Raw genomic sequence first — 27,789 nt, 5'->3', positions numbered from 1 at the left:
CCACCGCACCTCGCTACCTGCAACTTTCTACCTAGACCCGCAGCTGCTGCACAATAGATGCGCAGTGATCTACATGAACTTGCCTGACAGCCTCATCCCACCATCTGGACCGTTAGGTCTTCTCTTCCTCTTGGTCACTGCGGGTTGACGAAGAGGACTTGCTCAGATTAAATTTTCCACCGATGTCAGCCCTCGTCGAGAATCGAACTCAAAAGTGCAGTCCGCTTGCCACTGCGCTGTAACAGGATACAATGAATCCACCGCTCTGGCGCAGCTTTATAATAAACAGATGATATACGTTGAGGCAATATTTGATGTTAATTATTTATCAATGTAATAAATAATTATATGATTGACCAAATCCTGGAATAGGTGTTACAGGCTGCGGACCTATGTCGAGGACATTGCAGAAAAATCAATTGTACTGTACTTATGCTTCCACGTCTACGCTCCCTGCCTTCAGCGCCTGAGTGAAGTATGGTTAAATAAAACCCACAACCCGCAACGGCCTAGGGGGGCCTCATACAGCAGGGGATGGACACAATAGCCAGGCATTTATGTATAACTAAATCGTAACCCAACGGTCAATGCGTTATTTGAATGAGATATTTCCCGTAAAATGGGACCTGTGCATGGGAATGAGGCGTCTCTCCTGTGGAGTCACTGAAGCATGAGGGGAGCGGTGGCGCAATGGTTAGCGCACTGCGCTGGCATTTACATTCGCAGGCACGGCCAACAAAGCTTCTCATATCCACATGATTCCTCTCCTCCTCCGCTGCTCATTCTCCCTTTTTTCTACAGCCTTTGCCTCCCATCGCCTTACTCTCTCTCACCGTCCCTGTTCTCCCCTGCTCTATACCAGTGAATGTACTCTTCTCTCTCTTGCTCCCTCCTCCCTGCTGCCTCCCTCCCCGTTCCTTCCTCCCACGCGTGAGACTGAAGTTGATGTGTAGGTCCATGCATGCGACCAGCGCGTTTTGAGCAGAGCCGGTCCCGGCGATCAGAGATCAGAGCTAGGCGAAGGGATTAAACAGCAGCAGCAACACCAGAAGTAACATCGCCAGGGACAACAGCAGGAGCAGCAAGAGAAGAAACATCATCATCATCAGCAGAATAAAAATAATCAGCCGCAGGAGCAAAAAGTAGCAACATCATTAGCTAAGGCAGCAGCACAATCAGTAGCGGATTCATCATCAGCAGCAATCTTTGAATCATCAGTAGTGACTATTATCATAATCATCATTAGCATAATCAGCATCAGCAGATACAGCGAATAACAATAATTGGCAGCAATAGCACGAACAGCATCAGCACCACCTTAACCTTCAGCTCCATCATAATCACCGACAGCAGCATTTACATCATCAATACCAGCGCCACCACCTCCATCAACACCAGCACCTTTAATATCACTACCGATTTCTCCACCACCAGCTTTATCACTTCAATAATCAGCACCAATAGCAGCAGCAGAATCACCAGCAGTGCTACCACCCTCATCACCACATCAATCATTACCACCACCACCAGCATTATCACTACTGCCACCAGCATCATCATCGGCAGGAGTGTCGAGGAGGCAAAGCGAGATGGGTCAGTCGGCAAGCTCCCCCGCGGGAGGGACCCCTTCGAGCCCCGACGCGACCTCTGCAGGCGGCGGGGTGAAGGAGGCCTTGGTGTCAATGTGCTCGGGGCGTCTGGCCCCGGGGGAGCGCGCGGGGCTCAGGGGAACCCCGCGGGGCCCCGCGTCGGCCCGACCCGCGGGCGAACAGCTGCCGGGACAGGAGCAGCAGCATCAGCGCCTCCACACCAGCAGCGGCGCCGCGTGAGTGCGCGCACGCGTTTGTGTGAGACAAAGGCGGCCGGGTGTGGTTGCTGATGGCCAAACCCACATCCTCGTGTGCCGTTCCGGCCTTAGTAGGTGCTCGCTAACAACACTTTCTGCAAGAGTCTGTTGAGGCTAAAACTGGGGATCTTTGTTTTTGTAAATGCAAGTTATAATTTCGTACATTTTTTATTCGCGCCATTCCTGTAGCGCAAGGCTATAACGCAGCAAACCACTGCTTGTCTTGCACAGACACGGTCTGCAGTGGTTGAACCGGACGGGGGGATGATTGTTCTGTGTAATTCCAATATCGTTTGCGGGTGATTTTGCTAATTAATCTAATTTGGACCATTTCACTGTGAAGCAGACGGCGCATGTTTTAGGGTTAATACACCTGCAGTATTAACCAGGGCGGCCTTTCGTCACTGAACCGCGAGACATCTGACATAATCGGCGAACGCTCTTCCGCTGGGAAATGTCACAATGTGTTTGTGTACATGTAAGTGTGTGGACTTTCACTTGTATTGTAGTGTCTGTACCTTCAACGGGTGATGTTTATCTTTGTTTCGTGTCTGTGTGCGCGTCTTTCTGTGTGTGTGGTGTACGAACCACCGACCATAGTTAAATTCCCGCTCACGACCAATATCAGTGGCGAATATTTTAACCAGTCCTGGACCTCCCCTAGGTCGACTCAGCCTTGAAATAGTACCTGGTGCGGTGTGAACATCAACACTGGGGAGACAAAGGCAGCCAGGCGTGGTGCTGGTTACCCCACCCCCCTCGTATGCCGTGCCAGCCTTCATAAGTGCACTTGCCTCAGGTGTCTGTCAACGGCTATACGGGGGATCTGTCTTTATCCTTGTTGTGAAATATCGATTCTGTGAGATACCGCGCCTTGGAATGCACGATCGCTATAATCGTTGTCAGCAGCATCGCTGTAATCATCATAATCATCAGCATCGTTATGATAATCATGAACATCATGTTCAAGCAGCAGCAACATCGTTGCAGTCATAATCATCATCATCAGAGGCAGACGGATCCTGGACATCACGAGCGGGGAAGGGGGTCCCGTAATTCCAAGCTGTTTAGATATGGACCTAGTCCTAGAGTAATAAACACATGCAATCTATTTACTGTGTTAAATATCAATCATCGGGGTCTCAAGATCAGCCCAATTAGTCCAATCGTTGAGCATTGAATCAACATCGTTATAAATCAACATTCAATGGTCCCCGACTGAACCACGAGCCCCCCTCCTCGTCACGTGCCTGGATCGTGTAATGATAGACCACCACCATGTGTATGGAACCGGTCTTATAGGCGCTGTGGGGGGTAGAGGGCAGTGCACTTTACCGTATCTGGCGCCAGTGGCGAGATGTCAAAAATCTCGCTTGGTAAGCAGGAGGTCGTGGGTTCGACCCCGACCCTGACGATGCCTGTATATTTGGAGTTTGCATGTTCTCCCCGTGGTCGCGTGGGCTTTTCTGCTATAATTTTCACACTTCGTTTGTGGGCAGGTCGTTTCTTAAAAAGAGCTATAAAGCTCAGTGGGCCTTACCTGCACCGCCGCCGTCAATTCGCTGCATTCACCAACCCGCAATGCCCAGCGTAGTGACGTATGGTTAAATAACCTCACGATCGACACGGCGTGAGGCGACCTTCACCCAATATCAGATTGGCAAAATAACGAAAATAATCAGTTGAACACATAGCGCTGCGATAGTGCCTAATTGTCCTGTAAACAATAAAAATTACCTTGGATAGCTTCGCTGATGCTTTTTTCAGGCTGGTGCTGCATCCAAAGTCGAACCATAAAATAATTAAATTACCTGTTTAACCGGTTATATAGAGTACATGAAAAAAACCCCGCGCCTTCTCGGTTTTGGAGTGACCCGTTTAATTGGCCGCGATCCCTCGCCCAGTTGATCAGTACCACGCGAGAGGACAACTCGAGGGCTCATCTTGCCGTGGTCCGTCAGTGTCAACTTGGTACTCGCCTCAAGATACTGGTGAGTTACATCGAGACAGTCAATGAGACACTGCACTCAGAGATACACGCACTTCACTGATACAGACACTCCCTGAGACTCGAAGAAAGAGACGCACGTATCGACACGTCAATTTTAACAGCAAATATAGTTTCCATTCGAATTTCACAGCAATATGTAATTCAAGGGGTTAACGTAAAGCTGATAAATGCTGTGCAATGTTTATTACTTCGTTCTATGGCTTTGGGGCGCCGTGGTGGAGAGATGCTATCTTCCTCGCCTTGTGTGCAGGAGTTCATGGGTTTGATCCCGACCATGACGCCTGCTGTATATTTGGAGTTTGCGATGTCTCTCCTCTTGGTCACGTGGATTTTTCTCTGGGTTCTCAATTTTATCCCTCCAAATTTATAAACATGCGTTTAGAGTGTTTGGCTGCCATACATTTCTACATACGTCACTTTGTCAAGCTATCATTTGTGGCCAGGTCGCTTCTGAAAAAGAGCTGATAGCTCAGTGGGCTTTTCCTAGTAAATAAAATATTGAGTTTATGATGAATGCATAATTTTATGTACAACACACCCTTGCCCATCGCAGGGGTTGCATTCTTTAAAATAGCCACAATCGGCATATCTGCGATTCGCAGACTCAAAGCCCAATGGAAAAACAAGGGTTTGGTTCATTGTTCGTAATACAACACCAAAAATCAACCCAAACATTCAACAGGAAGTATTTTGAATCTAAAAAAGGATTAATATTTTCTAGCGTTAAATACAACTTGTATGGTAAATGTATAGAATGACTGACAAAAAAGAACAGAGCATACAATACTGTACACGTTAGTAGCCGCGTAGACAAATGGTCCGGCTGTACCCAACTGCCTCCTCCTCGCTGGAGGCTGGGAACACCGCGTGGCCTGGAACCCACGATGGGCCGCTTGGTAGGCAATATGGAGACGAGATGACGCCACGTGTTCTTCTGTGGCAGCATCGTCATCATCTCGAGCAGCACTGTTAAGATGCCTACAGGAATCTGGCTGTCAACCACCAAAGGCGAACTGTGCTTCAATAAATTTGGCACAAAACCGGGATAGCTAAACCTTGCGAGAGGGAATGGTTTGCTGTACTCTTATGCTTGTGTAAAGAAGGTCCTTGGAGACATCCATTCTAAAACGGTCTTTATGTTCTCAAGAATAATGTATATACAGCTCCGCGAACAGTCAGCCCAAATGGTTTCCACCTTGTTGTTCCATGAACAGTCAGCCCCGATGTTTTCCACCTTGTAGCATGTTGGTCCTGGGCAAGCTCTCAGACTGCGGGCCTCGCTCTGCTTATATACCCTCTCTGCCCCGCCCCTAAGGTTCCGCTACTGTATTGAATCGGGATACAAATCGGCGATAATACGAAACAAACCTCAGGTAATCGCCGCACCTTCTGTACCGAAGTAGGTGTAGGCCAATTTTTCACTGCACAAGTTCTTAGGGTCCGTTGCTACCGCTTTCCTCGCTGACCACGTCCCACATATCTCACTGAGTTCTGTACGAAATGGCATTTAGATGCCCTTAGTTTAAATTTAGTGGCTCGCACCTTTAAAAAAACCTGTGGTAACCTCAAAAGGTGTTCCTCGAACGATCTACTAAATACAATTACGTCGTCTAAGTAGATCAGATATACTTCCCACTGTAGGCCTGACAGCACTAGTTCCACGAGGTGCTGGAAGGTTGCCAGTGCTGTGAGCAATCCCATCGGAAGGCGATTATATTGAAATAACCCCTGCGGTGTCCGAAATGCAGTCATGAGTTTATATTCGTCATTCAGCAGAAACTGACAGAATTCTGATGACATATCCAATGCAGTGAAAAATTTCCCTACTGCTAACTAATGAATCAGGAATATGCGGCAGGGGATATGCATCTGCTATGTGAACTTCATTTAGGTGCTGAAAATCCACACAAAAACTCATGGAGCCATTGGGCTTCTTAACTAGCACCACCAGTGCTCCCCAGGGTCTGGTTGATGGAAAGATTATCTCCACTTATAGCATCCCATATGTAGCTCGACGGATCTTCTCTTTCTCTGCTGGCCCTACACTATACGAGTTCTGCCATACGGGTTTAGCACTCCCCGTTTTAATATTGTGCTGCATCAAATCGGTGCACGCTAGATCATATGGGCCTTTACGGAAAACATGCTCGAATTACTGTAGGAAACTTTTCTGTTGATTTCTTTGCCCTTGGGTCAATTCAGCGTTAGTGATTTCAACCACCCAGGGGGACCATACCCCATCCTTCACTTCTTGTATCCCCACTACTACTTTATCTTCCTGTATTTTGCCTGCGGGGGAGATCTGGGCTAACACTGTCCCTTCTCGTAGTGTAACCGCCCGCTCAGATGTGTTTAGAACCTGTAGGCACAATGTTTGCTTCCTTCTAAAAATGGTGTCCGCCGCCACTAATGAATACCGACTAACATTTGGCCCCAGTGGTGATACTATGGAATTAACATTTGTGCCAGCGGCGGAATCGCCATCGATTAGTTTACCAGGGCATGGACTTTGGTTTTTCCCGGTACCCGTGCCTAACCACAAAAAATACATTTGCCTTCCCGAAACTCGTGCTGCGACTAGCCCGATTCTTTCTTGTGAAGTCCCGCGTTGTTGATTGGAGATGGCTTGCTTGTGTCGAGTCGACCTCAGTCCAGCATACTCTTGCGATTTGGCCCGGCTTTCCACAGTGGTAGCAGTTTATCTCGGATCTATCCTGTGTTCCTCCGCAGACTTGCCATGGTCGCTGCTGCTTTCGATCGCGCCTTCGGTTGTTAAATTCATGGATGGCTGCTGCCATCTCCTCCAAGATAACTTGTAGATCGCTGCTCATGCTGGGGCCGGTGGTGGCCGACGACGTCGCTGTTCCCGGTCGTTCTGTTGGTTCTCTTGCTCCTGCGTTCTCAGACGTCTCCGTCACCATCTGGGTCGGCGCTCTTGCTTCTTAATGTGCTTGGAGGCACTTCGTGAACCACAATGTCCGGTCACTCTCTGGCATGATAGGTAATACAAGGCCGCTTCTCTGGATGAGGCCCCGTATTCGTTTCGCCACCAGCGCGTCCCTGGGCGCCTCGTCCATCCTTGGGAATGCCACCTTAGCGAGCGCCAAAAGGGCGCTACGGTATGCCATCGGCAGTTCGTTGTCTTTTTTTCCGCCGGTTCGAAAATTGTTGCCTGGCTCCATCGTCGAGCCCTGTGGGTAATGATCAGAGGGCCTCCTCTTCATTCCACCCGCTGACTTTGATCGTCACCTCAAAAGGCCGCCCAGTTGCCTCTGCTGGCCGTGAATTTCTTAATGGGTCCCAGCCTGCGTATTCGCTCCGTCGGACCCCGGGTTGGTTCAGAAAGCTGCCGGGGTAGTAGCTTTGGCGGTGCAGCGTCAGCTTGCGACACCGCTGGAAGCAGCCCCCGTTTGAGCAGGGTGGCTCCGGTCCGCGGTGCAGTCAGCAACAATGGCCGGGCAAGTTGATTGGCCTCAGCTTGTTGTGCTGTGAGGAGAGCCGGCTGCTCCGGAATCTCGGCCCGCCGCGCTGCGATTGGTGGCGGCGGCTCTAGCCCAGCGATGTCAGCTCACCGTCAGCAACTGATCGATTGACGAGGCAAGGTGGTCCACTTCAGCTAATTGCTTCCAGCCATCGTGGGAGCCCTCCTGGCACATTGTTTCTAGTTATCTAGTCTGCAGTGGGGCCTCCACCTCCTTTGGGAATGTAGCCGCTAGTGGAGTCCAGCTTCTGCTGGTCTCCAGGTCCCGAGAACCCGAGGCACTTAGGGATGACGTCACTTCTTCTAATTGAGCTCCTCTTCGGGATACCGTATACAGAATCCCACCACTGCCACCAGTGTATGAAGATGTCCATTCTAAAAAGATGAAGTCTTTATTTTCTAAAGAATAACGTATATACAGCTCCGCGAACAGTCAGCCCAAATGGTTTCCACCTCGTTGTTCCATGAACAGTCAGCCCCGATGTTTTCCACCTTGTAGCTTGTTGGTCCCGGGCAAGTGCCCAGACTCCGGGCCTCGCTCTGCTTTATATCCTCTCGGCCCCGCCCCTAATCGGACAGTGCCCTCTATTCACACACCTCATTAGGCCAGACCATACACACACCTTATCACCTTCTCACATTGACATGCTAATCTCTCACTTTTACATTTACGTACAAATTCCTTTTCTAGCTCCGCCCACTTACCCTTGGGTTGAGCCCACCAAAATCCGATATAAACTCTTGTTGCAGCAGCTCTTTCTCCTATGTCAGCAGTTCTCCTACTGTATCTGTTCCACCTGATGACGGTCACTTGTGTTGCGATTGAAACGTGATTTATTTTATTTTATACCTATGTTACTTTACCGAAAGAACCAAAGAGTATGGATCCCTGCAATCACGAAAACTTCAAATCTAGATTGAACCGCCTCTAAGGGGAGGGTTTCCACATATCTGTTAGAGCTTTTAACAGACAACGGGACAAGAAGGCGCAGCTAATCGAGTCGCTAACCTTCCTCAAGAGATGCCGAGATAACAAGGTAATACCTATCGCATTTACACTCACATCTGCTGCTGTCACTTCTCCTAACGCTAAACAGATCTTGTTTAAAGCCAGCCTATCACTAATCTCAGAGAGAATAAGATTGCTCCGATTTGAACTTGATGGTTTAGACAAGACTCTCTTACAATCACACCTAATATTAACAGAAAAAATGTCCACTTCTGATTGGGACCATGTAGATAACATGACAGTCTCTTCTGCTAATTCAATGTCAACCAAATGTAAAGTTAACTTGATCGCTAAATTAAACCTCCTGTCAAAAAAGCCTGATTCACACGTTAAAAAGTTAGATGTTAACAAGATTGTCATCAATCAGAGTAACATCCCAATCTCTGACAGCCTGAAATCGGTACTAGCCAAAGGGTTGAATTTCGCAGTCACTCCTAAACATATCCAAGTGGATGATATAATCTCCCAGGTCGACGTAGCCCTCAAAGGCTTGGGACACATCCCGACAGACGTTGCTTTAGCTGATATTGCCACCATCCTTAAAAATGCAAAAAAACCCATTAGTAACATTAGGAAAGACGAGCGCTCTGAACTCGCAAAATTGTATGTGGATAAAACCACATACAATAACCAAATCCAGGATCTTCTTAATTATGGCAGCTCCACCAAAATCAACAAAGATCCTACTAACAGCCTGACTACAAAAACCAACAATATCATCACCAGTTCGACTTCTCTTATCGAACCAGTCAAACGGCTCTCCCTAAAACCTTCTGCTTCTAGACCACTCAGATTCTATGGTCTTCCTAAGATCCATAAAGGCACACCACTTCGGCCATCGTTTCCACTATGAACTCACCTACCTACAAGCTGGCCCGTTTTCTGTCTGATACCTTGCTTTCATTCACTGGCAAGACTACCTCAGCAGTACATAATTCAGCTCACTTGGTCTCTCTAATCAAGGGCATTTCACTGTCCCCAGATGATCTTCTCGTCAGCTTTGATGTGGTTTCTCTGTTCACCAAGGTTCCAGTGCCTGACACCTTAGCAATAATTGAGGATTTAGTCCAACATGGAATGAACCCTGATGTTCCTACTCTGGTTAGGCACTGCCTTACCAACACTTACTTCACCTGGAATGGTACTTTCTACAAACAAAATGAAGGTACCCCCATGGGTTCCCCCTTATCACCAGTGATAGCGAATGTTTTCATGGAGAAATTTGAAACAGATGCCATCCAGACATCCACCCTACGTCCTTCCTTGTGGAATATATATGTGGATGACACTTTAGTTATTTGGCCACATGGCCTGCCAGCATTGAACCAATTTCTCAACCACATTAATTTCATACACCCATCCATCAAATTCACCATGGAAGTGGAGGATGGCAAGCTACCATTCCTGGATGTTTTGTTTGAGAAGAGACCTGGTGGCTCCTTGGGACACTCCATCTACAGGAAAGCTACCCACAGATTCCTATCTGAAACCTGATTCCCACCACCATCCGGCACAGAAGAATTCCCTCATCAAAACACTATACCATAGGGCCCACTGCATTTCTGACCAACACCACCTAGCCAGTGAACTGGAACAAGTACACCAGGCCCTTAAAGATGAGTGGATATTCGGACCGCATTATCCGCAAAGCTCATTCTCCAACCATGGAGAAACAACCTCCTGAGATGCCGATCAAAACCATCACGTTACCATACATAGCAGGCGTTATCAAAAATATTTCCAAAATCTTAAACAAACACAAGATCCAGGTCCGATTCAGTACAGTACACAAAATCCGTGATCTAATCCCATCTGTGAAGGATGTCAATTCCTGACATGCAATATCCTGGAGTCTACAAATGAAGTTGCACCTGTGGTGATTGTTACCTTGGTGAAACGAAACGTCATGTCTCGAACCATGTGCGCGAGCACAAGGCAGATCTGAAACACGGCAGAACAAATACCTCCACCGTGGCTGACCATTGCTATAACGCTGTGGGCTCTCATGAAATTGTTTTTTCTGAGACCAAGGTGCTCTGCAAAACTTCTGTCTACTATCAAAGGTTTGTTCATGAAGCCATCCAGATATATAAACATAGACATAACTTCAACCGGGAAGATGGATACAAACTGAGCAATCATTGGAAGGACGTTATTAACCAAGTAAAGTCTTAACTGACTGTGATGTTTCCATCCTACCTGCCTGTTTCAGCTGTTATTTCCGACTCTCCGAGTACACCACCAGGCTAAATATCTGAGGCATCCCAGGCACAAAATTTCCACCACCTCCAGTGGTTGGGGACCTTCTCACATTGACATGCTATTCTTTAACTTTTACGTACAAATTCCTTCTCTAGCTCCGCACACTTACCCTTGGGTGAGGCAGCCCAGGCACAGGATTCCCACCACCTCCGGTGGCTGGGGACCTTCTCACATTGACATGCTAATCTCTCACTTTTACATTTACGTACAAATTCCTTCTCTAGCTCCGCCCACTTACCCTTGGGTTGAGCCCACCAAAATCCGATATAAACTCTTGTTGCAGCAGCTCTTTCTCCTATGTCAGCAGTTCTCCTGCTGTATCTGTTCCACCTGATGACGGTCGCTTGTGTTGCGATCAAAACGTCGTGATTTAATTGATTTTATACCTACGTAACTTTACCGAAAGAACCAAAGAGTAAGTGCCCTCAACGTCACTGTGGCACGTGTCTTCAATTATCTCAACGTGTACATTTCACTGTTCCCTCTACTGAGCCCCTCGGCCACCTGTTCCCAATCTATCCAGTGCCCTACTACCATCTGTTATTAATTGTCTGAACGTGTACACATTTTCTCTTTACAGTTCCCTACACTTGTATTAATACAAACACCATGAACTATCAAGTAATACAATGAACATTTCACAGCAAGGTCACTAACACATTCCTGCGGAGAGAGCTGGTAGGAACGTTGGGTTGCTCCGTCAATGGCCAGAGTCAACGGCGGCACCACGTGGTGCATTCAGCACAATATGCCCGACTGTGAGGGCGGGCACAAACCAGCCCCTCCCCACCCAGCCCCTCCCCACCCTCTCCACCCAGCCCCTCCCCACCCTCCCCTCTCCACCCAGCCCCTCCCCACCCTCCCCACCCAGCCCCTCCCACCCTCCCCTCTCTACCCAGCCCCTCCCCACCCTCCCCACCCAGCCCCTCCCCACCCTCTCCACCCAGCCCCTCCCCACCCTCTCCACCCAGCCCCTCCCCACCCTCCCCTCTCCACCCAGCCCCTCCCCACCCTCTCCACCCAGCCCCTCCCCACCCTCTCCACCCAGCCCCTCCCCACCCTCTCCACCCAGCCCCTCCCCACCCTCCCCTCCCCACCCAGCCCCACCCCTCCCATTTCTGGATGCACGACGGATGGACACAATAATCCCCTGTGGGCTGGTGTAACCAGGAGGTTCCTACACAGTATAATCTTTAATGTAATTATTGTGTTATGCAATGCTACGTGTGGCCCCTTAAATTAAATATTACTGTTGTATTTGCGCTCAAGATATTTTTGCTGTAGCAAAATTGTCGGGAAAAAAATCATGTTCGATGGATGTTCCCGCCAATTTTCCCGCGATTATGGTAGAGTGTATCTGACACATCTATAAATACTGTACTAAGGGGGAATAATTAACCTTCCCATGTCTACTGATGAGACTTGGCAGGTCGAAACCGGGCCAGAGTTTGCTTGCTTAAACACAAGTTGCTGGATTAATTATCAGGTAACAATTGTAGTGACCCAACAGGGATACTGGCTGAGGGGAGCAGGGTTAGAGGAGGGTGAGGAGGAGACATTTATGGCAATTGGAAAACGGGCGGGAGTTGTCGGGGCAAGGGGAGCACAGGTATGATGTGGTAGTAACAGGTGATGTGGTAGTAACATTAGGTGGTGTGGTAGTAACATTAGGTGATGTGGTGGTAACATTAGGTGATGTGGTAGTAACATTAGGTGATGTGGCAGTAACATTAGGTGATGTGGTGGTAACAGGTGATGTGGTGGTAACATTAGGTGATGTGATGGTATGGTAACATTAGGTGATGTGGTGGTAACAGGTGATGTTGTGGTAACATTAGGTGATGTGGTAGTAACATTAGTTGATGTTGTGGTAACATTAGGTGATGTTGTGGTAACAGGTGATGTTGTGATAACATTACGTGATGTGGTAGTAACATTACGTGATATGGTTGTAACATTAGGTGAAGTGGTAGTAACAGTTGATGTGGTGGTAACATTAGGTGATGTGGTAGTAACATTAGGTGATGTGGTAACAGGTGATGTGGCAGTAACATTAGGTAATGTGGTAGTAACATTAGGTAATGTGGTGGTAACATTAGGTAATGTGGTAGTAACATTAGGTGATGTGGTGGTAACATTAGGTAATGTGGTAGTAACATTAGGTGATGTGGCAGTAACATTAGGTGATGTGGCGGTAACATTAGGTGATGTTTTGGTAACAAGTGATGTGGTAGTAACATTAGTTTATGTGATGGTAACATTAGGTCATGTGATGGTAACATTAGGTGATGTGGTGGTAACATTAGGTGATGTGGTGGTAACATTAGGTGATGTGGTGGTAACATTAGGTGATGTGATGGTAACATTAGGTGATGTGGTGGTAACATTAGGTGATGTGGTGGTAACATTAGGTGATGTGGTCGTAACATTAGGTGATGTTTTGGTAACATTAGGTGATGTGGTGGTAACATTAGGTGATGTGGTGGTAACATTAGGTGATGTGGTGGTAACATTAGGTGACGTGGTGGTAACATTAGGTGATGTGGTGGTAACATTATGTGATGGTGTGGTAACAGGTCATGCGACGTTGACATACGGCGATATGGGACAGTCCATCGGGGACCGGGGGAGAAATGGTGTGATACTGATGAGACGATAAGAGGTTGAGCGAGGAAGAGGGTATAAAAGAGGACTGGAGAATCTAGTTGTGAGATAAGGGGACGTCCATAAATGACGTCACGCACCTAGGGGGAGGGGGGTGTCAGACATTTGTGACGATGTGTGACGAGGGGGGGGGGGTCAACAATCGTCCAAAATCGCGTGACGTCATTTATGAACGGCCCCTAAGACTACATTGCTATCTCTGCCTTACGGTCATCTACAGCGCTTAAAAAAATTCCCAAAAATGCAAGATTCACATTCGCTAAATGTGACTGTCCAAATCGTGATTGATAATGGCTCAAGTTAAAATCCCAGGAATGCGATCTGATGTATATTCAGTCAGTGGTAGTTATATATATGTGATGTTTATGCCTGGTGTAGGATGTTTGCGATGTGTCTGTGTGGTGGTGTATCTGTGTTGTGGTATACGTGTAAGGTGTGGTTAATCTGCTATGGTGTAATGCGGTTTGTGTGCTTTTACTCTGGTGTGTAACGATGGCGTAACGTATCCGAACTGTTTCGTATCTGTAAGATGCATCGAATGTTGTGGTGTATGGGGTGGAGTGTGTTTAGTGCAAGGGCCGGCAACCAAAATAACAAGAGACATTTTTTTCGAATTTGGTAAAAAATAAAAACACCCAACATTTCAAGAGGCGGTACTTAAACAAATAACATCACGAAGCAGTTCTTAAAGAGCCGCGTGCGGCTCCGAATCCGCAAGTTCACGGCCCCTGGCTTATTGTTGTTTCGTGTAGCGGCGGGGTTCGCGCTACGCTGTGCTACAAACCCGGCCACCCGAGTTCCCGCTCACGACCGATGATAACGGCGAATATTTCAACCAGTCCTGGACCTCCTCGCGGTCGACTCAGCCTTGAATTAGTACCTGGAGCGGTGTGTGAACATCAGCACTGGGGAGACAAAGGCGTCCGGACGTGTTGTTGGTCACCGCCCCCCCCTCGTGTGCCGTGCCGGCCTTCATAAGTGCACTTACCCCAAGTGTCTGTCAACGGATATACGGGGGATCTGTCTTCATCCTTATTCTTGGTTCTTTCGGTAATGTCACGTAGAAGGGAAATAATAAAATAAAAAACGCAATAAAATTCTCACGATGTTTCGATTGCAACACAAGCACTCATCATCAGGTGTGAAAACCACAGCAATATTTTTTTAAAAAAGTGGCGGTGATGATTACTTGTGTTGCAATCGAAACGTCGTGAGAATGTTATTATTGATTTTTTATTATTTCCCTTCTATGTGACTTTACCGAAAGAAGCAAGAATATGAATCCTTGCAGTCACGACAGCTTTAAGTCTTTATCCTTGTTGTGAAATATCGATTCTGTGTGAGATACCGCGCCTTGGAATGCACGATCGCTATCATCGTTGTCAGCAGCATCGCTGTGGTCATCATAATCATCAGCATCGTTATGACAATCTTGAACAACATCAGCAGCAGCAACATCGTTGCAGTCATAATAATCATCAGAATCAGATATGGATCTCGGGAATCTGTTCAGATAGGAACCTTGTGATTAGTCCAATCGCCAACAAAATCATCAACGCGAAGCTCTTCCTCGTCAGGTCCCGCAAGCTAAGCAAGGGTTTGTGCCTGGATAGTGTATGGATGGGGCGACCACTATATGAATGAATCCGGTGTCATCAGACGTCATGGTCGGCAGAGGCAGTGCGCTGTTTCGTACCTCTGTGCTGCGCCGCCGTCAATCCGTCGCCTTCACCAACACGCACGCACCAGCGTGGTGAAGTATGGTCAAATCACCCCACGACCGACACGACGTGAGGCAGCCTTCACCCAATATCAGATTGGCAAATTAATTAAAATAATCACAGTTGAATACATAGCGCCGCGATCGTGCCTAATTGTGCCGTAGACACTGAATAAATATGAATTTTACCTTGGGAATCTTCGCTGATACGTTTTTCCAGGATGGTGCTGCAGCCAGAGTCGAACCATACAATTATTAAATTACCGGTTTAACCGGTTATGTAGAGTACGTGAAAAAAACACCCCGAGCCTTCCAGATTTTGGAGTGACCCGTTTAATTGGTCACGATCCGTCCTCGCCCACCAGTACGGCGCGAGAGGACAGCTCGAGGGCTCATTTTGCCGTGGTCCGTCAGTGACAACTTGTACGCGGAGCTTGATACTGGTGAGAAACACCGAGACAGTCAATGAGACACCGCACTCATACACTCACTGAGACACTTCACTCACTGAGACAGAGACATTTCACTCACAGAGACATTTCACTCACTAAGACACTCACTTCACTCAGACACTGATACATTTCACTCACAGACACCGAGACACTTCACTCACTAAGACACTCACTGAGATACTTCACTCACTGAGGCATTCGCTGAGACTCAGAGAGAGACGCAGGTATCGACAGAGGTAAATTTTAGCTGTAAACATTTTCCTTTCGAATGTCACAGTAAAATGTAATTCAAGGGGTTAACCGAAACGTTAACTTGAGCATAATTAGATTTGAAGTTTTCGTGACTGCAGGGATCCATACTCTTTGGTTCTTTCGGTAAAGTCACGTAGGTATAAAATAAAATTAAATAAAAAATACATTAAATCACAGAGGTTTTATACCTACGTGACTTTACAGAAAGAAGCAACGAGTGTTGAGCATAATTATAATGTTGATAAATGCTGTTCAGTACTCTTTGGTTCTTTCGGTAAAGTCACTTAGGTATAAAATACTGTTGCTCAGTGTTTATTGCTTCGTTTTGTTAGCTTTGGGGCACCGTGGTGGCGAGATGTTAACTACCTCGCGTGGTATACAGGAGGACGTGGGTTCGATCCCGACGCCTGCTGCTGTAGTTTAGTGGGCTTTACCAAGTACTGTAAATAAAATATTTTAATTTCAAGTGAATGCAACATTTTACGTACAGCATACCCTTGCGGTAAATGTATAGCGGCACTGGTATATATAGGAAATGTGGCTGTCAACCGCCAAAAGCAAACTGTACCTCAATAAATTTGGCGCAAAACCGCGATAGCTAAACCTCGCAAGAGGAAATGGTTTGTTATACATTTACGCTTGTAAATGTAATACAATAAAGACTGTATTAGGGGGGAATATTTCACCTTCCCATCTTTGCTAATGAGATGTAGGTTGCTGGATTATTTAGGTTTGCAAAGCCTACAGGCCGATGGACTCAATTCTTTAACGATTGTGGTGACCCAAAAGGGCTACGAGGGGAGCGGGGCCACACAGGAGGGTGAGGAGGAGACAATTTTTGCTTTTGGAAAACGGGTGGGAGTTGTCAGGGCAAGGGAAGCGTGGTTATGATGTGCCGGTGACACAAGGTGATGTGCCGGTGACATACGGCGATAGGGGACCGACCATGGGGGTGTAAAAATCCACTCGCTCATGAATATTAATGACAGGGGGGGCATGTGGAGTGACGTCACGCGTGTTACACACAAACAGACATTCTTGGCTCATAGTGGTAATGGTGTAATGTATCTGGTCTGTAGTTTTACTGTGGTGTGTAATGCTGGCGTAATGTATCCGAACTGCTGTTTCGTATCTGTATGGTGTATCGAATGTGGTGTGTGATGTGAATTATGTTTAGTGCAGGGGTCGGCAACCAAAAAAAACGAGGAGCCATTGTTTTCGAATTAGTAAAAATTTCAAGATCCGCAATTCATGTGAATATGGGACAGTCCTTAATAAATAACGAAGCAGTCCTTAAAGAGCTGCATGCGGCTCCGGATTTGCCGGTTTCCGACCCCTGGTTTAGTGTTGTGTAGTGTAGCGGTTAACGCTACGCTTCGCTACAAGCGCGGCTACACGAGTTCGACTTCTGCTCACGGCCACCACCAGTGACGATCATCTGAACTGATCATCGGTCTCCCCTAGGTCGACTCAGCTTCACATGAGTACCTGGTGCGGTGTTTAAACGTTGCCATAAGGGAGACAAAGGCGGCCAGGCGTGGTTCTGGCTACCCACCTCATCGTGTGCCGTATCGGCCTTCGTAAGCGCTCACTGACAGTACTTGTCCAACAACCTGTTAACCTGGCTGTACGTTTAGTGTGGTCAATACGTGTGCTATATCTTTACTCCCTCATGTCCCCTCTCTCTGTGTCCACTCAGCCAAGGGAAGACGATGGAGACTGAGAGCTCACGACCCTCGCAGGTAACCCCTACCCTCACCACCCTGGACTCTAGACACATATAGTCTGGGAGCGGCAGGTTGGTGCAGATTAACGTCTGTGTCCCACAGAAAGAAGCGCCTGGATTCGATTTCAGACTCGGGCGATTTTTTCTGTGTGGAGCTTTATGTTTTCCTCCAGTTCTACATAGGTTTTCTCTGGCTCCGGTTTTTTTCCATCAGTAAAAAAGTACTTTTGAACTAGTTTTGGCTAAACATCCCAATGCTGAAGATTTACAATCGGGATACACATTGCAACATCGGTCACTTCTGCAAGAATCGCGACTCGGTGAGGTTTTCCTGGGTAAACAACCATAATGGTAAAGTATGCAAACTTCCAATAATTGAAGTTATTAGGTTATAGGCAGATTAACACACGGTGAATTTTGTATTCTTTTTTAAATTATACTTTCCTTAATTACCATTGTTGATGCCTCCGGCTTGCAAGTGACTATAAATTCATTGTATGCATGTCTTTTTGGGGAGCAGTGGCATGTTAATTCACGCACTATGCTACAAACCCAGTAACCGGAGTTAGATTCCCTTCATAATTGCTCACTATCAGCACTTGTCCCAACAGTCTATGCAGGCAATACAGGGGATGTTTGTTTTGTTACGTTTGAGTTTTTGTGTATCTTTGAGTATGTACGTGAGAAGAGAGTGGGTGAGAGACGAGAATTCAACAAACCTAAGAAAAAATTACGTGATGCACAACCAGTCGGCCAACAACACAGTTAGACACTTGCCTGGCGGACCACGAATTTCAGAGGAGTGCTAAATTTCGTGTTCATCCTCTGGGTTGAAAACACCAGCATAGACAGAGTGAACAAATACGAGGTACAAGGTAGCAGAAATACATATACAGGGACAGCAAGAGGCAAGAAGAGGAAAGACGGACAGAGAAGCAAGAAAAGGGCCGGAGGGATGAACAGACAGAGGCTTAAATAAGCAGCAGAGGTGGGGGGAGGGGGAGGAGCCGAAGAAAGCAAGGGGCGCAAGAGCGCGGGCGGAAACAGACGGAAGTATAGAGACAAACACAAAACCACGGTAACCAGAAAACAAAAAAACGAAGCACATTATACAAAAAACAAAAGACGAAGCACATTGAGGCACTTCGAAGAACAGACAACACAGGGAAATAAGTTTAGGATAGAATTGTAAAGGTAACTTCCCCGTAAAAGTGTGTTAATAAAGAATTAAAGCTTTCGTGACTGCATATATTACTCATTGTGTGTTTTCGGTAAAGTCACGTATGTAGGAATACAATAAAATTATATTAAAATAAATCACGACGTTTCGACCGCAACACAAGCGATCTTCATCAGGTGTTAAAAACAAATAGCGAGGGGGCACATAGGGTGACATCAACGCAACACATAGAGAGCGTTAAACTGCACAGAGGTAAATACAACAGGAAGATGAGAGACGAGAATTCAACAAACCTAATAAAAAATTACGTGATGCACAACCAGTCGGCCAACAACACAGTTAGACACTTGCCTGGCGGACCACGAATTTCAGAGGAGTGCTAAATTTCGTTGGTTTGGTGATGTAGCCCGCATGCCCAGCCACCGCATATTTAAGCAACTTTAGTTTGGCCGAATAGAGGTGGCTAAACAGGCGTAGCACGGGCTAGAGAAGAGATGGGCTGATGTGGTAAGGGAGGACATGGACTTGTGGCCTGTGTTGGGGGAGGCTCGTGAAGGACACTACTTGGCTGTTGGAGGCAGTCGCCCTCCAACAATATCATCAACGTCCATACACTCTCGCCTACAGTGTAGTTGGGTCTTGCCTCGACTACTGCAATTCCGTCCTTGTTATAGCTTCATCGAGTACCCTCAAGAAACTCCCAATGGTTGCAAAACAATCTCGCCTGCGTCCTCCTCGGTGTCCATCATCTTCGGCTGGATTCCCTCGACTCCCTCTGCTCCCTCCACTGGCTTTCCATTGCCAGCAGGGTCAACGGCTCCCTTTCTTTCAGTAGTCCACCTGATCACTCTTCGCTCCTGTCATGCTGCACTGCAGTTCACGGTAGAACTCTCCTCCCACAAATCACAACCTCCTTCCTTTCTACACCGAGGACAACGACCGTCAACTACCAGACATCGTTTCTACATGGCAACCCTCACTAACTGGAATGCCATCATCTTGCTTCACAATGACAACATTCAATCTGCATATACTTTTATGAGACACTTAAAGGACCACCTCTTTCGTCTAGCTTTCAAGAGAAACTGAGCTTGGCTACGGGGCTCAGTCACAGTCAATTATGTCTGTCGTTTATTGTGCTCGTTAAAAACGGCATGATTATTATTAATCCACTGCTGGATGAGAACCTTCCCATGCTGTGCTGATTGTAGGTGTTATTTGACAATACCTCTCCATGCTCGTCAGTGTATATTATTTGTGTATATCTGTGTGTGTGCAGGGAGTGGTGCCCAGCTTGTGCCCTCACAGTGCCGTGTCCCGCAGGGCGCGCTTCGTGAATCTGCGAAATATAGAGACGGGACACGAGTTCCGAGATACCCTGCACCTGCAAGGGAATAAGGTTCCCTGCACACCCTGTACATCCTGCACACACTGCACACCTCACACACTCCAGACCCCTGCATACCTCGAAAACCCTACACACCCTGCACACCCCAGACACCCTTCACACCCTTGCACACATATAAGGGAGCAATTTGGAGCTATTCAATTTTAAATCATCTAGATTGAAAACAATTTTTTTTAGAACTGCTTTTTGTGTTTAGCTTGTTTTCCTTCCCCTGCACCTCGCATTAGCACGGTTGGCAGCGTACGGTGCGAAAGAAGTTCAACATACATACACACCCTGGACACCCCGCATACACTGCACACCCTGCACGGCCGGCACAGCGCCGTTCCGCCCTGATCACCATCTTCATCCCCCCAGCCTGTCAGCTGCATGGGAGGGATATGCAAAGGCTCCATCATGTCCCCCGAGGAGCTCACGTGCCCCAGCAGGGCCTCCCCCAAACCACGCGCGGAGCTACTGGAGGAGGCGCAGAAATTCATCACTCAATACTACTCCTCCATAAAACGGTGTGTCAGCAATGACTTGTTTACTCATTCATTTATTCATTGATTTCACTCCTACCCCACCCACGCACTCATTCACTCATATTGTAACTCGTTTGTGCACACACTAATCATACGCATGCCCACGCTTTCATTCATTTATGTATTAATTCACCTGCGAGCTTTTCCCACTGCATCTGAACAAGGGTATTCCTCAGCTCTGGATGTCGAACCCCACACGAGTTGTGGTTTGCTCCCGGGTGCCATGTTCCCTGCGCAGGCAGGACTCCGATGCGCACACGGAGCGACTGACGGAGGTGGCACGAGCGGTGGAGGAGAGTGGTACCTATTCTCTCACAGACACTGAGCTCATCTACGGGGCCAAGACCGCGTGGCGCAACGCGGCCAGGTGCATCGGCCGCATCCAGTGGTCCAAACTACAGGTGACTGCGAGAATGAGAGAGTGAATGCGAGGGAATGGCAGGTGATTCTGAGAAAGCGGCAGTGTAGTGGTTATCTCATTGTGCTACGAACCCGGTGACCCGAGTTTGATTCCCGAACCAATGCTGGGTCTTCCTGACTTCAACTCAGCCTTATATGAGTAACTAGTGCGATGCGTAAAAATAATCAGAGAGACAAAGGTGACCAGGCATGGTCCTGACCACACCATTCCGCCGTTTGCCGTGCCGGTCTTTATAGGTGCCCGCTAACTGCACGTTTCCCAAAAGTCTATTAAAGGCTGTATGGGGGATTTTTGTGTGCGATGGGTCGAGTGGTGGCACCATAGATAGCGTGGTTAACATGCTGCACTATGAACCTGCTTACTTGAGTTCGATTCCCGCACACAACCAACACCAGTGGTGAATATCTGAACTAGTCATGGCCTCTCATAGGTTGACTCAGCCTTAAATGAGTACCTAGGCTGATGTGTAAACATCAGCACTGATGTTTACACATCAGTGCTGGCCTGGTCCTGGTGTGGCCAGGACCAGGCCAGGCCTGGTCCCGGGCACACCACCATCTTGTGTGCTATACTGGTATTCATAGGTGCTTGCTAACAGTGCTTGTCCCAAGAACTGAACAGACTATAGGGGGATCTTTGTGTTTGTTATCACAGTAAGTTAACACTGGGGACCACAGGTGGTGGCATCTAGCAGTCATCTCAGTCATTTAACCCATGACACCTGGGTCTGTCTCGTGACCGTCCAGAGAGCCTACTTCACTCCATGTGGCCGCAAAGTGTGTCATTTAGTGTGGCACAGGCTAGGCTTTGCTATTTATCTGAATTTGTCCTGGTTGACTCAGTCACTTAAAATGGACAAAAAAATGTTTTCAATGTAATTGACTACAAATGAATGATTTGTTCACTAAACATGATGAGAACAAATTGTTTCGAATTGACAAGTTTTCACTTGGCCAAATTTCCACCAGACAATAGCCGACAGTGCAATTACAAATGTATGAGTTAATGAATGAATAAACTGATTAAATTAATTACAGGTTATGGAACATTTTTCATGGTCACAATTTAATTGATAATACCAGGAGAACGGCTGTGACCAACTCTCCCTGAATGTGCCGATCTCGTCAGACCTTGGAAGCTAAGCAGGTAGCCTGGATATTACTTGTGTTGGTGACCACTATGTATAGCAGGACTTATTTCGGTGGCTTCTCAGCTATAACCTGCACTGGCTAGTGTATAGTCAAACTAACCCGCACAGCCTGCACAACGTGGGTAGTCCCTCATCCAGCAGTGGATTAACCTTAACTCTAACTTGTATGTGTACTCCAACGACAGTTGCCACCACCACACCATGACCCCTTTGTCAATGTCTCAGCATCTCTAACTCATACAAATTCTCGCTGTGCCGGCAGCTGTTTGACGCGAGACACTGCAACACGGCAAGTGACATGTTCACTTATATCTGCAACCACATCAAGTATGCAACTAACCGAGGCAATATACGGTGAGCAGTTCCTGCAGCTACTACCTGTGCGAGTTTTTGATTGTTCACCACTTTTTGATCACACTTTTACCTGTTCACCTCTCCACCTGCTTACCAACGTATCTGTTTATCTTCCCACTTGTTCACTTGCTCACCGGTTTGCCTGTTTACCTGCTCACATGTTCACTTGCTGACACGTTTACTTGCTCTACTCCCTATCTCTTCGCCTGCTCATCAACTTACTCATTATCACTGGATCAAGTTTGCCAGCTCGCACATGGAACAATAATTTGGTAAAATTTGTATTAGCACCATTATTATTGCGCAATGCTATAACGAAGAGTAATCCACACATTTAATAATTAGGTACGAACAACATGTTATTGGAATGTGTTATTTTTTTACAGTAAATTCTTTAAATGTGTGGATTATATTTTAACATTCTGGTGTATTGAAACAATAAAATTACGCGTTCACATTACGACTTAATTTTTTTGCCTGTATTGGGTGGAGGAGGGATTACAAACCATAATAGTATTGTGCTTTTGCGATCTAACAAAAAAAACGGTTATGAATTGAACCAATGATTAGTTTCCTGGAAGGCACAAGTGTTACCACTATGCCACCAAGCCTCCAAAAAATTCAAGAGTGAATGTAAATGTATGTCCATGATCATTTAATTCGCTCTCACACACAAAGACGGGCGATTTGTATCTGACCTTTGCATGCAAATCATCTCCCACTATTATTAAATTCACTCAATGAGCAGTTCTAATCTCACAATTATATAATTTTCCCATCAAATATTTAACATCCTATTCAAATGTGTTTTTTTTGTTAATAGACAGTACATTTAATTGTTCTTATTTACAGCGCCGTGAGCATGTAAACGTGTAATCGTTTCTAAGACTTCGACATGTTTTATTCTTTTAAATGTGCATTGCTCTTAAATACGAACAACTAATTTAAAGGGATGCTGTCGTGATGTAAAGGTGAGCACACTGGAGTTTGCAATCCAGTGGTCGCTGGTCCTATCTCTTGGTGTGGCAGTTGATGCAACGGGAAAGTTTCTTAATTCCCCACCACCACCTCTGTCCCCGCGGCAGATTAAATGGGTTCACCACAGTTCGTCGATCGGCAGGTCATGTGCTTTGGCTTAAAGTGTTGGTACTCCTCTACCTCTTCCCACATGTCTATGTAGCATGGAAGAGTAGGCCTCAAATACTCGAGAGGGGTTCTCCAGAGCTCCCTCTTTTAGAGACCTTTTCCACCATTGGTGTGACAAGGAAATTGCAGGGCTGCACCATTACCTTTTTTACTAATCACATTGCGAGATCATAACTATTGCTCCATTTTTATCGTCACCAGCCACAATCAAAGCCGTCACCACCTCTAACGGTCCATAGTTCTAATACAAAGGTGGTCAAGCATGTGTGGTGCTGAACCGACACCACCGCCCCCTCTCAAGCTTGCCGTGATACCCTAACACCTTAACAGGCGCTTGCTAACAGCACGTCTTCACCACCAGCTCTGCCATCACGGTGTTCCGGCAGCGCATGGACGGGCAGCATGACTTCCGCGTGTGGAATTCGCAGCTGATCAGCTACGCGGGCTACAGGCAGCCCGATGGCTCCGTCCTGGGGGACCCGGCTTATGTGGAGTTCACAGAGGTGGGGGCATGGGAGGGTGCGGGGGGTGGGCTGTATCCCCGTGTTGTATGTATGTTAATGTGTCACTGTGCCCCCGTGTTCCGATGTCCTCGTGTCTCCGTGTTTCTCTGCCCCCATGTTCCAATTCCCGTGCACCCCCGCGTCCCGTCGTTCCTTTGTCTCCGTGCCTCGTGTCCCCATTTCCTCGGTCCACGTGTTCCTGTGTGACTGTGCCTGCGTGCCATCCTGTGTGCACGCGTTTGTGCTATCCCTCAGCTATGTGTGGAGCTGGGCTGGCAGCCCCCCCGTACACGCTTCGATGTGCTGCCCATGGTACTGCAGGGGAACGGGGAGCCCGAACTCTTTGTGCTGCCACCTGAGCTGGTGCTGGAGGTACCCATCCGACACCCCAAGTAAGGACAACACAGATGCAATAACATCAATTGCCATAAAGTGGCGGTAACATCACCATGACGCTTGTGCCAGGCCACGTGTACTCTGAAACTATGTGAAGTGTCGAAGGTTCGCTGACAGGAGATCATGGGTTGACTGACTGCGCCCGCTACTTTGCCAACTTGCTATATTTTAGCCGCCCGGTGCTCCGCTTGTTCTTGTGAGCGTCGCTCCTCCGCCCTCCGTTGTTGTTGGAGGGCGACTGTCTCCAACTGCCCAGTGGTGTCCTTCACGAGCCTCCTCCATAGAGGACGATCTTGACACTGCTGCTACCAGTCTTCGCCAAGTCCACTCAGCTCCACATCCTTCTGGACCGCATCAGTCCATCTCTTTTACAGCCTATAGCGTGCCCGATTATCCCCCTCTATCTGGCAATACATAAGCCGTTTGGGCATACGATGGCTGGGCATGCAGGCTACATGACCCAGCCAACTCAGCTTTGCCTGCTGGAGGAGCTCACTGATGGGAATATGTCCAGATCTTCCAAAATATTTGTGAGCTCCTCACACAATCCAGCCTGGTTGAACCCGAGATGGATCGTCGGCAGGCCAGCCTCACTGTTTCTAACTGGCACAGATGTTCCTTTAGAGAACACCAAATAGCTTTGCATGGAGCGACAGGCCAGGCAGCTTCCACACAGCGTTATGCAGCTGATGAAAAGATAATGTCACGATGTTTTCCTGGCTGAGGGATTTCCCCTCCCCCAGGACCTTACAGAAATACTCAGCAAATCTGCAAACCTGTTCCTGGGGGTCAGAGATTGGATCACCGTTTTTCCCCTAATGATGGTAATAGGTGTGGTGCTGCAGGTTACATTTTTGATGGAGTTAAATAGGGATTTGTGATCGCGGGCCACTGAGGCAGACTTCATCTCCTCAGCAACCCGCGACCACCACCCATCCTTGCAGCGCCTCACGGCTCTCCGAACCTCCGAGCGAAGGCTGCGGTAAGCCTCCTCATTCTCTGACGTGGGATGCTGTAGACGATTAGAGTGGGCCCGTCGCTTTTTCTCAACCATCCTGAACACCTCCTCTGTCAGCCAGGGTCTCTGGGGAGGTCTGGACCGCGTACCCAAAACAGCCATTGCAGCTGCATAAGTCACAGTCCTAAACATCGCCCATTTACCCTCGACGTGGGGAATGATGCCAACCCCAGCCGCAGGCGATGATGAAATTCTCGCTTGCAACTTTCATCAGCTAACTGAGATCAGGCTACCTTAGGTTGGAATGGGGTCCTGGATGTACACCCACCACCGGAGTGGAAGAATGGCAGGCGCATCTTACAGATGACAAGTCGATGGTCAGAGGGCAGATCAGCTCCACGGTAGGTCCTGGTGTCAAGGACATGGGCTCGCATCCACTGGCCCGTCACTATGTAGTCCAGCAGATGTTCTTGCTTGGACCCGGCATGCATCCATGATGTTGTGTGGATGCGCCGATGCCGGAACACCGTGTTGGTAATTACAAGCCCATGGGCTGCACAAAAATCTAGCAGCACACATACAAATATACAGATAGTTCTCAACTTACGAATAACTGACTTACGAACACCCGCACTTATGAAACAGCTTCCATGCTTTTTTTAAGCATTAACTTAAAACAGGAACTCGCAATTATAAACTGAACTGCGGAACTATTTTGTTCAGCGGAGCAATTCTCCGCGAGATGTAATGAGTCAGCCTATGTGTGTGTGTGAAAGTGAGTGTGTGGGGAATAGTAGTAGAGCGGTTAGTGTGCTGCTCTACATACACGGCGATCCGAGTTCAATTCCTGATCACGGCCAACACAAGTGACGCCTTTGTCTCCTCAGTGGCGATGTTTACACACCGCACCAGGTACTCATTTGAGGCTGAGTCGACCTAGGGGAGGCCCAGAACCGGTTCATATAATCGTCACTGGTGTTGGCCGTGAGCAGGAATCGAACTCGGGTCGCTCGATTTGTAGCGCAGTGCGCTAACTGCTACAACATTGCCCATCCCTTTTTGCCAAAAAAGTCCTGTAGATATAACAGCTTAATCTGAGCTATTATTAATACTTTGATAATTGCATTGCCTTTGTAATGTTCACCTTTTGCCGTTCTCTAGTCTAACATTGGTGAGACAAGGCCATAAAGAAGGCTTTCTCTTATATAGGCCTTTCAGAGACGATGCATATATTATCAGAGCATGTTTGCATGTTTTCCCACAAGTATATGTGGTTAATGCAGATTTGATGCCTTGCAATAGGTATCTATTTGGTGTTTGAACATTATAACATCTGCTTTATTGCCAGAAAGGGTGAAGCCTATTCTTATTTTTTCATGATTTTGTTTTTAGTTTATTTGGCATACAGTACAGTACTTATTTCAATTGTGATGTATCTAGTTTTGCTTGCCATGTACCTAACCCCATTATTTAAGAAAGGCTTTAGTATTGAATATCACGATTTTGGCTTTCCTGGAACTTTCTCAGAACGTAACTCCTGCGATGTTCAATGGTCTCCTGTACATATCTATAAAACATATTTTACTAATCATGCAGCAGTCAGACTGTAGACTATGGAGTCACGTGGTCTGCAGTGTGATATCCCTTTCCCTAACCATGTATTGAAAACAAAATTATACATGTTTACCCAGGAAAGCCTCACTAAGTCTGAAGTCTTTTTTCAGGAAGTTCCTGCCAAGTGTTCGCAGTAGGCAGCGATGTTACTGTGTATACGCCAAAATGAAGTAATTTGCAAGACATGTTTAAGCATTGGGATGTATTGCCAATACAAGTTACATAATTTTTTTTTAGCTATGGGAGGAAATTAGAAAACCCAGAGGAAATCCATGCAGAACATTGTGGAAGAACATACAGACTCCACGCAGAAAGGTGCCCGAGTCAGGAATCAGGCAAATCTTGCTGTGAGGCATAAGTGTTATCACTGTGCCACTATGTCGCCCGTATATAACTTACACCCCCTAAATATTGCTCCTTCCTCTGCCAATGTTCACACCCCCCACCCCAATGTGGACTCTAAACTCTACTGCAAGAGAATGGCTTATAGATCAAGCCGGACGCAAGTGAGCCTGATCCATAAAACTAATTTATTGCATCCAAATGTAATAATGTGGAGCCACATTGACGCATGCACACATCTAAACCCACGACCTCCCGCCGTGACACCGGATCGTAGGAGAAGCGGGACATTGATCGTGCAGGTGTGGGTGTGTGAGTGGGCATATGTGTGGGGAGTGGTAGTGTAGTGGTTAGCGCACCGCGCTATGAA

The 27,789-nt window shown here is 47.3% G+C and overlaps 1 protein-coding gene across 6 annotated transcripts in view; it reads left to right on the top strand.

Moving 5' to 3' along the window:
* The first annotated feature begins 453 nt into the window (after positions 1-453).
* Positions 454-27,789, top strand: part of LOC116950297 (nitric oxide synthase 1) — a 127,310-nt gene continuing 99,974 nt past the window's right edge. The window contains exons 1-8 of one of the 6 annotated variants that reach the window (XM_076072477.1): positions 454-1,825; positions 17,397-17,439; positions 19,883-20,002; positions 20,369-20,517; positions 20,774-20,936; positions 22,369-22,460; positions 23,968-24,109; positions 24,365-24,501. In XM_076072477.1, the coding sequence (XP_075928592.1) occupies positions 1,590-1,825; positions 17,397-17,439; positions 19,883-20,002; positions 20,369-20,517; positions 20,774-20,936; positions 22,369-22,460; positions 23,968-24,109; positions 24,365-24,501 (1,082 nt within the window). In that variant the 5' untranslated portion in view covers positions 454-1,589. Of the gene's footprint in view, positions 1,826-2,884; positions 3,838-14,821; positions 15,682-16,553; positions 17,278-17,396; positions 17,440-19,882; positions 20,003-20,368; positions 20,518-20,773; positions 20,937-22,368; positions 22,461-23,967; positions 24,110-24,364; positions 24,502-27,789 lie in introns of those variants that run through there. The other 5 variants (XM_076072478.1, XM_076072479.1, XM_032968013.2 and 2 more) reach the window with 5 other exon arrangements.

The sequence above is a fragment of the Petromyzon marinus genome, chromosome 38, assembly GCF_048934315.1.
Source record: "Petromyzon marinus isolate PM22_M1 ecotype Great Lakes invasive population chromosome 38, UKy_Petmar_22M1.pri1.0, whole genome shotgun sequence".
NCBI lineage: Eukaryota > Metazoa > Chordata > Hyperoartia > Petromyzontiformes > Petromyzontidae > Petromyzon > Petromyzon marinus.
This window is presented reverse-complemented; position numbering and strand designations above follow the sequence as displayed.